The 9,658-nt window shown below is 36.4% G+C and overlaps 1 protein-coding gene across 1 annotated transcript; it reads left to right on the top strand.

The window, feature by feature from the left end:
* The first annotated feature begins 740 nt into the window (after window positions 1-740).
* snapc2 (small nuclear RNA activating complex, polypeptide 2) lies at window positions 741-7,937 on the top strand. The gene is made up of 6 exons (XM_030723308.1): window positions 741-1,029; window positions 1,129-1,302; window positions 3,139-3,268; window positions 4,115-4,600; window positions 5,802-5,890; window positions 7,443-7,937. The coding sequence occupies exons 1-6, from the start codon at window positions 814-816 to the stop codon at window positions 7,674-7,676; spliced, it is 1,329 nt and encodes a 442-aa protein (XP_030579168.1). The 5' UTR covers window positions 741-813; the 3' UTR covers window positions 7,677-7,937.
* The last annotated feature ends 1,721 nt before the right edge of the window (window positions 7,938-9,658 follow it).

The following is a 9,658-nucleotide window of genomic DNA, read 5'->3' as shown; positions in this document are numbered from 1 at the left end:
TGTTGTAATGGTCAAATACAATAAAAAAAAAATTTTCACTCTTCCCTGTGAAAGTTAAACCCATGTGATACAGTTTCGACTGTAAAACGGTTTGAACAACATCATAAAGCACCAGAGTGCAGCATTTATGTACGTGACAGAACGTGTTCTATGCTATAGTTTCCAGTGGTATGAAGTTGAGTTTCCGGGTAATGGTACCCGGAAGAACTATAATACGTTGTCTTCAAAATAAAACAACTGGGCATATATTAAAAATGAAAAAATGTTGAAAAAAGTTACTCTCTCTCTCTCTCTCTGTTTTAGTGTGTGTGTGTGTGTGTGTGTGTGTGTGTGTGTGTGTGTGTGTGAGAGAGAGCGAGAAAGAGATCAAAATGATTTGTGCTATTACATTCAAAACTTGGAGATCTTAAATTTTTCTCCCCTGTAGTAACCATAACCAAGCTAGAATAATTAATAATTATTTATTAAAATCATTTGTATTTACAATATTGATTTATGAATGCAAACATTTTTTTATTTATCTTATTACTTTTTATTTAAAAAAAAACACACAAAGTCAGGACGTTTAGAAACACATTGTTTTTGTCTTCTCGTTTCTTTTCTTTTTTTGGTTTAATTTTTTGAACAAAGAAATATTCTATAATCCACCCCGAAAAATTTTAACAAGTCAAAATATAAAAGTTTTATTGTGAAGATGCATCATCGGAAGTCATGCAGCAAAAATCATGCGCACTAGGGTTTCCTGTGTTGAGCTAGGTTTAACAGTAAAATTAGTCTCGATAGCTGCAGTTTTCCTGAGTTTTTAGGTTGAGTATGAAGCCGATTCCTCGTATTACTCGGACAAAACATTATCACAGACTAAATAATGAACCAGAAGGTTCTGATAAAGTGGTATGCAAGTGGCATCGAGAGGAAAAAAAGAAACTTGTTATAGCTATGAAAAGACTGAATACCAGGACCGCCGGAGGCAAAACCAATATTGACTCTGCTTTCCTGAGAAAATACGTGCCTAATCGGTCCATTTCAGAGGTAGGGATAAAATACAAAATAAATAAAATTAGCATTTCTTGTACACACTCTTTATATACTGAATGCATCAAGACGTGAACTGTCCTTTCCCTGCTTTAGATCGAGTCTGTGGTGGAACTTCTGAAGAACAAGGTGATCGTAAATGCCAGGTTTAAGCTGAAGAAGAAGAGAAGGGAGGAGAAGAATGCCAGAAAACCCATTGAAGAGTGGACACACGTAGCTGCTTCTTTAGCGGGAACCCTGGAGGAAACCATTTCCACTGCTTTTTCTCAGGTATGGCATTATTAACCCGTGTTTGTTTTGGTATCTCTGTCTGTTTGTTAACACTATTACAGCAAAATACCTGATTCATAAAAAATTTGCACGAAAGATGGCCAGTGACCCCCTAGATTAAAATTTTTTGCCATAATTGAGTCAAGGTCAAAGTAAAAAAAACAAAACAAACTATTTGTAGCATAGGGCAAATAAAAAAAACATCTCCCTCAAAACCCTGGATTTATCTGATATTTGGTACACAGTTGAATTTAGTTTATTCGGTTAATCATGCCTTACAAAACAAAAAACAACAAAAAAACAAAGCAAAAAAGTGTAAAGACTTATCTCCTTTGTGGTCCCAGAAAACAGTCAACACAACAGAGAAAAAAACATTAAGCATACACAGTAACAAAAAATTAAAAATAAATAAAAATACTTTTTTTTTTTTTTTTACAGCTTTCGTAAAGTTACTCAAATCACGTATAAACTGTTACTCTGAAGAAAAACTATTCCATGCCTGACTGCCAGTGTAAAGAAAGCTAGATTTACCAGTGTGCTATGGGCCACCTCATATATCCTCATTTGTTTCAGTAAGAAGCATATCACTGTTGTCCACGGACATGTAACATTTAATCAGTATACACAAACATATGACATAACTTTTGACTGTGAATCTGATCACTCAATAAATTCCTCTTTTATCGCCCACCTGACAAATCATGTATTTTCTCTATAAGAGATAATATTTTTACAAAAAATTTAAATAACCATAAAATCAAATTTATATTAGTTCACTGTTTTAAACCTTCGAAAATTATGGGTATGGACAATCGGATCTGTGTTATCTTGCTGATTCAGTGTTTGGAGAGTGACATGTTTGTGAGATGGACAACATTCAAATAAGCTAAAATGTCTGCCAGGGGTTTAGAGCTGCAACTATTGATTATTTTAGCAATCGAGTATTCTATCATTTATTCCATCGAGTAATCGGATAAGAAATACTTTTTTCGTATTAACAATTCATCTGCATATTTTAACTTAAGTACTGCAGTTTTTCGGTGGTTAATGAAGGACCTCCGGCTGTGTCCCAGTAAAGGTTTCAGTGGTTGTTACAGGAAAAATCGCTGCTGTTTTGGACGCTAGAAAAACGTTTCCTGCTGCTGCACCTGCGCTCACTGTGTCGATAACGGCTCCACCTCTTTGCGCTTGCTGCGTGTGTGCAGACAGACTGCACGTAAAACAGCTGCTGCTGTGTTATCAGTGTTTTTGTTGGAAAAACTGGGAGCTGCGTGAGCTTAATGTTGTAATGCTTTTAATTCACAAGCATCCTCCTAAATATTTTCTTATTGCAGGTCTATTTTTAATGCTAATCAGTGATTAAAACAAGAAATATTTTGACGGAGCCCCTCGGTCCAGCTTCTGGTCGTTTTTTTGTTTTTTCATTTTTATTCACAAGGTCCTCATAAGTCACATCTATAGGTGACCCTATCCAGAAAGTGGTGGAATCCATTATTTATGCCCAAAGACCAACTGACCATAGATGAGAGATTAAGGGAGACTGAGCAAATTGAATTTCGATGGGACACTGGCAAATTATGTGACTTCTGAAGCCGCCATTTGTATTTGTGTGTTGTGTGACATTAGAATATCTGTCTTGTTTTTGAGTTGAGTAAGCACAATCCCCAAATAAATAACACTAAAATCAAAATTAATCTGTTGGCCGATTATTTACTTCATCTCGGGTTTCTGTTCTTTGCTCTTAAAAGCCCTGCTGTTAGCTAAAATCGCTCTTGTTGAGTCAAGGGCATATCTCTCATCTCGATTTTCCTACCTTCTGCTTCTGTGTTTTTCCAGGTACTGATAGTGTCATCTACAGAGCCTTGCACTCTGAGAAACGGTGACCCTCCCCAGGTTCACAGAACGCCTACAGATGGTCCTGTTGGTCGCACTATCCCTTTGAGACCAATGCCAGTGCCAGTCCAAGGTACAAACCTGTAACTCTTTTCCAACCACATAATGATCTCCATGTTTGTGTTCCTCAAGTTCAGGTCTGCTACCAGAGACCTGGGAGTTGAAGGTAAAGCTAAAGGAGAAGCTTTTCTAGACAGAGACCTGTGATGTTGTGCCAGGAATCTGCACTCTTTTAGTTTGGTGGTTAAAGCTCCTAATGCAAATTGGGCCTCTTTGAACTTTACCTTTCACATCTGATCTAGTTTCTTCTTCTTCTCGTGCTCCTTATTTCTGATGATGCCATCTACTGTGATTTCCACCAGGGATGTGCACGACTAGTCAACTAGACAACTAATCGCTGCTATTGTAACTAGTCAGTACCAGATATACTAGTTGGTTAGTCTAATTGTTAAGATTTTAACTGCTGCCCAGTGGTGTGGTTGTCCCAAATGTTATGCAGCTATGTGCCACAAGATAGAGCTGCAGCCCTGACATTGTTACAGAAAAATGCTATAACTCTGTTAATCTTGGTCTGATATTTTTATTAGGTCCAATTTTGTTAAGTTATTTTTTTAAGTTTTATAATGTAACCCAAAGCACATTTCCAGAGAAACGGCGTCATTTTCTTCTGTGCATTTTCCCCAAGTTTGTACAAAGATGCAAAAAAACTAGAGGGACAAATGTGTTTGCACCTTAAAAAAAAAACTGACCTCAGCAAAGAGTGGGACCCAGGAGGGAAAAAAGTCCCAGCATTTTATGTTTCTGTTGGCCAGCGCCGCATGGTAACCACTTATCCTCAGTTGTATTGCTAGTTGCTGCTATATTATTGTGAAAAAAAAAAACAAACGTATATTGCAACTAAAAAAATTTCCCTCCTTAGGTGAGCATTGGTACACAAAGACAGCCTCTCCAGTCCAGTTACTCAAGACTCCAGCATCAACCACAGGGCCAGCCAAAAGACTTCCAGCACCATCTCAAGTATTAAGGGTGCCAAACAGCGCAACCTGTTTATCCCAGCAACAGCCTTCTCCCTTGGTTGGAACCTTGTCTGCTGCCACTTTTGACCACCCAGGTGCTAAGTCTTCCACTAAGTCTTCCTCAGCCACCAGCATTACCTCAGTCCCCAGTTCAGTATCATCCACTGTTGCCTCAACGTCTTCAGCTATTTCTAGCCCCACCCCACACACACTCCCACAATCCACTTCTGCTAAAGAATGTCATGCCAGGTTTGGTCGAACCAGCAAATACGCCACAAAAGATAGTCCCAGGACATTTGGTGTCAAGTGTGTAGTGGACTTTGAGAAGATCTATTGCTTCCTGAGTGTAATTCAAAAGCCCAGTCAGGATTGTCATCTCACTGCCATGGGTAAGTAAGAGATTCACTGCTTAAAATTATGGCTGAATGGCTGAAAAAACACGTTGATCATGCATAATTTCATCACTAAAACGACTCTCATTTTTTTATTCATTAAAATGTCATTAATTTAATATGATTGGTTTATTCTAGAGAATCACAGTACCAGAAATTCAGTAGTCTGTATAAGAAAGATTCTTTGAGAACTCAGAAAACTCTAAATATTAAGTGAATCTGATTTAATACATTTTTGAGTTTTTCCTCAACTTTTGACTTTCATTATTAGCTTTATTCAGATTTACAGGTCTAGAAACAAGGTCCAGCAACTTGATATTTTTTTTTTGTTTGTTTGTTTGACTAATTTTAATATGTCTGTGAAGTTAACAGTGAACTTTTAGTTTGAGTGGTGTGTATTCTTACCTTCAAATAAGACAGAAATATAAACAATAGAAATTGACCCTCCTGGTTTAGAAACTCGGAATATTTCAGGGTGGACAAATTATATCCGCAAAGTTAAACTTTCTCAATATCTGTTTTATCCAATTAGATAAAGTTATCTCACTTGAGTTATGTTTTTGCTGCCGGCATATCAACAACATCACAAAAAAGAAAAGTCAAAATTTTGCTATTGGAATATATTGGTTCTGGTGACATCCTCATTAGACATGCATCATTATGGAATTTTGGTGTCAATAAACACTGTTATTGCAACCATTTTTCCAAAATGTTTGGACTCTTCATAAAATCTAATAATAAAAAACAAAAGAATGATATGCTTAACTTTTAAAGCCCATATTCAATTCAGAATAGTACAAAACAACTTCGCAAGTGCTGAAACTAAGAAATATATATCTTTTTAAAAAAATAAAGGCTTACTGTGAATTTTATGCCAGCCACACCTTTCAAAGATGCTGAGACAGGGAGACGTTTCCCTCAGTATTGTATCAAACAAAAGAATGAAGGGAAAAATAAAAATTGGAGACTCAAAATACAAAAACAGAATATAGCTACTCTGTAGACTCCTTTGACACTATTATAATAGCTTGTAGTGGACTCTGAGTAAATTGCAAAAAATGTTTTGTCTTCAAAATATCTTGTTTTACAGGTAGTCTGTTCCTCTAGCTGCCTAAAATAATAAATCAGTCCTGAAATTCTAATGATAGTTTTCACCTGATGTATTTTGTGTTTGCTAATAACATCTTTTGTCATCCAGAGAGTGCCATAGTTTTGGACCTTTTAATGTCTCTCCCAGAGGAGCTTCCCCTACTAGACTGCAAGAAACTCCGCAAACATATGATCCAGGTACAGCCTGCTGCATACTCAGTCACTGGCTTTACGCAATCAAACTGTGACAGCAAATTAAAAATTTTTTTTTAATTTAAGAAATATTTAGTTGATTTCACTGGGGAGTTCAGGTTTGGTCTTTTTTTAATGAGGTTTGGTCTTTTTAATAAGTTAATAATGTGCTAAACCTGTTTTCTAATGGGGTTATTAGGTTATTATTAATTCTGTGTCACTATTTGACTGTTTTTCAGGATGCAGCCTGCACCTATTGGTGGTAATAGATAGCTTTGGGAAGGTTCGCACGTGACCTTGTGATTTGGAGCTATATAGATAAAAATGTATTAGAACTGAATGAATGGAATTGGAATGTAGTGCAAATTGAACAAAATGAACAAATTGCATTTATCTTAACATAACAGCATAAGAATTTTGAGCATTAGTTCAAAAACCCTCAAAAAGTTTGGACACTGTGAAATGTAAAGAACAAAATGAAATAATTTGTAAACTCTTTCAATCCTACATTTAATTGAAAATGGTAGATATAAACATATATAATTTGAGGTGTACTGATCAACTGGCTAGGAACTGGAATTGGTCGATTTTCAGCGTTCTTGGCCCCGAACGTTGACCATTCAGCCTCATGTATGACCGATTACAGGCAGTCCACTTCATGCATGCACAGCACGCACACAGTGTCATAGACAAGTGTGCACATGATAGACTATATAAAATTTAAGATATATATATATTTTTTAAATTTTTCATTAGTCTTTCTTAACATCAAGATAAATCAGTATCTGTAATTTGAGTATCGGCTGGTTAAAATGGGAAAAATGTCCAGCACCCCTGCAAAGTCCCATATTTGAGAACACACTAATAAAGAACTTCATACTGCAAAAGACAGCTAGTGACAATTTCTGAATGGTGTATATAGTTGAATTTCACAATAGTGCAGAATATAGCATGTAGATTACTTTTCACCATTAAATTCTTATTCACAAAAATGAAGAAAATATGACTAGTTGTATCATAAAAACAGAGATATCAGTAGATTATCCTCTCCAGATCGTACTCTAATTATAACTCAGACAGTGATGTACTTAGCTTTCATTTTCAAGACCTGAGTTAAAACATTTTTGTTTAATTTGCATTAAAAATTTATGGGCCAAAGTTGGTACATAGAATGGTTGCTGTTCATTTTTGCTTCATGTATCAAACACCTTTTTAGATTTTTTTTTTCTTTAAAGGCCCATCCACCCATTTTCATGGCATTTTTCTTGGGCCTTGAAATCTGAGGCAATATTTGAACATGCCTGGCTAAAAAAAGAGAAAAGCCTGAAAGCCTAACCTTTCTCACCATCAAAATGAATCAGGATCTGTAATTTGGTACAGATATATTAAAAACATCAGTATTGGCTAGTTATAATGTGAAAAAATATATGAAAAAAAAAAGTCCAGCAGTACTGTTTAGCCATTTCTGGGAGAACCTGGAAACAAGATCTTAATGCTCAGATGTTCAGTTTTAACATTGTTTTTTCCAGCTATGCTGATGAGATTCTTCATGTTTCAGGTGTACCAGTGTCTCTCAGCCCCTGTTGACTCCAAGATGGCAAGACAAATGTTTAAAGACCTGAAAGGTGGACTTTTTTACTCAGATCGAGGCGAGAAATCCCAGTCCAGCAAAGCTGATAGCCAATCATCACAGAGCTATAACACATCTACCGAATTAGAGGATTCAAATGTGATGCCCCCCCCACTTAACCCTTTCATAGTGCCACTGACACTGTTAAAGCGTAGACAGTAAGAGTTCAGTATTACTTAAACATTATTGTTGCATTGATTCTCAGGTTAGACCAAATACTAATTGTTTGTCTCTAGTCACAGGGCTGGCTATGAACCTGAAAGCTCATCAGAATATGTTAACTATCTGAAGTTGCGATTAGATAGATTTTTGTTTTGTTGTTTTATAATTTTTTTTAAAAACAGTTTGAGGAGCCATATATGTTATTTTATTTTTTTCCAACTGGATTTGTTACTGTTAATAAACATTAATGCATTTGAGACATATGGCTTTTGTTAATTAAAAAGTTCCCCACAGCTGTTAGTTTATGACTTCTTTATAGATAGATAGATACTATTGATCCCGCAAGGTTAATTATTGTGTAACAGCAGCAGGAAAATACAATCTACAGTAACTAAACGTAACGTCAAGTGAGAGTGCCAATGATGAACAGATCACATTTAAAGAGACCGCACCATAACGAGCTGCTCTAAGATACGCCTCAGAAAAGGTGTAAAACAGGGGTCTGTGGAGCTACAGTAACGAGGAATTCAGACCAAAGCATTGCAGTTCTACTTTATATAGACCACAAGTGAATGATTTACATATGGAAAGGAAGGATTTAAAAGAATGGTATGTGCCCTTTAATGGAGGCAAGCTTGTATAAATATCCATCCTAATTCTGTGGGTATTCATAGGTTACATATGCATTTAAGATGACATTCCTTACCTATGGGGAAATTGTATAGCAATACACCAGTCAGCATTAAGCATAATCACAGCTTCCCTTACCAAGGTCAACAGCATCATGCAATTTTTCATTAAGAGTTCAGTCCAGAGCTTGCTTTGCTAAAAATGTCTCTTGTAAACACAGTATATCAGAGTTCTCTAGACGCTTGTCCACAACTGCACCTCAACAGTTGCAAGACACAACACAAATTATTCCAACCTAGTGAGTGTCCTTAATACCAGCTGGTACAGTCTTCACTCCAGTAGGAGATGCAGTGTTGGACCCAAAAACTCCAGCTCTGACTGGCTCATAACTCCACCGGACATGTGCACCTTCTGGCCAGAGTTTCAGATCAAACATTTAAGGGCAGCTGTTGTTCATCAGGTAAAGCAGGTTGTCTACCAATTGGAAGGTTGATGGATCAATTTCCCAGCATGCTGAGGTGTCCTCGGGCAAGATATTGAATCCTGAGTTGTCCCTGCTCCATTCATCTGAATGCGTGCACGAATGTTAGACAAAGTGTTTAGGTGTATAAAAGAGTGCTTTTATGGATGTGTGCGAGTGTGTTAATGAGACTTGTAGTAAAAAATAATTAAAAAAAATTTTTATATATATACACACACACATATATACACAGTGCAAATAATTTTACAGAATAAGCTGAAATAGTTATTACATTGTCATCTTGTTACACATTTGGCACTCTAAAGCACCGTGTACACTTCGGGGACAGACTGGGGCCGTGCACTACGAGGCAAGCTCAACATAACCAGGGTAACTTTATCTGGATTCACTTCCATTATCATTGGTGATCAGGATAAGTGGTCACACACAAAGCATCTGGTCATTAGCATCTGGTCAAAGGAGTCGTATGACTCTTCACAGACATCATCATCAGAAGATGATAAAATTCTCTATAGAACATTAAAATAATATAACAGTGAAATGCAACACTGCTGAAAATATGACAAGATTAATGCTGAAAAAAATAATCTTGTACTTTAATGCACAGAGGTGTAAAATAAACATTTTAATTAAAATCATTTTATTGCTGAGTGTGCTCAGTGCTGCTGTCTGTTTCTAAGGTGACATCTGCACATTAGAGCTCTGAAACTTTAAGCTGGATACATTTAAACATGTTACTGTCCCAGAGCCTAATAAATGAGATGTAGAAATTGCTTTAGCTTGTTGCAGATCAAAGTGAAATTTGTTTTATTGATTGAACAGGTATTCTTGGTGTGTTCTGTGTGTCAGAAGCTGCAATTGCAGCAGTTTC

The sequence above is a fragment of the Archocentrus centrarchus genome, unplaced genomic scaffold (genome assembly GCF_007364275.1).
Source record: "Archocentrus centrarchus isolate MPI-CPG fArcCen1 unplaced genomic scaffold, fArcCen1 scaffold_24_ctg1, whole genome shotgun sequence".
Classification (NCBI taxonomy): Eukaryota; Metazoa; Chordata; class Actinopteri; order Cichliformes; family Cichlidae; genus Archocentrus; species Archocentrus centrarchus.
Note: the sequence above shows the minus strand (reverse complement) of the source record. Positions and strands in the feature narration are given on the sequence as shown.

What these genes read in the sequence shown, in the direction of transcription:
- snapc2 (XM_030723308.1), top strand. Translation starts at nt 814, where the DNA reads ATGAAGCCGATTCCTCGTATTACTCGGACAAAACATTATCACAGACTA. An exon ending in TTTCCACTGCTTTTTCTCAG is followed by an intron (nt 1,303 to 3,138) that starts GTATGGCATTAT and finishes GTGTTTTTCCAG; the next exon opens with GTACTGATAGTGTCATCTAC. An exon ending in TCCGCAAACATATGATCCAG is followed by an intron (nt 5,891 to 7,442) that starts GTACAGCCTGCT and finishes TTCATGTTTCAG; the next exon opens with GTGTACCAGTGTCTCTCAGC.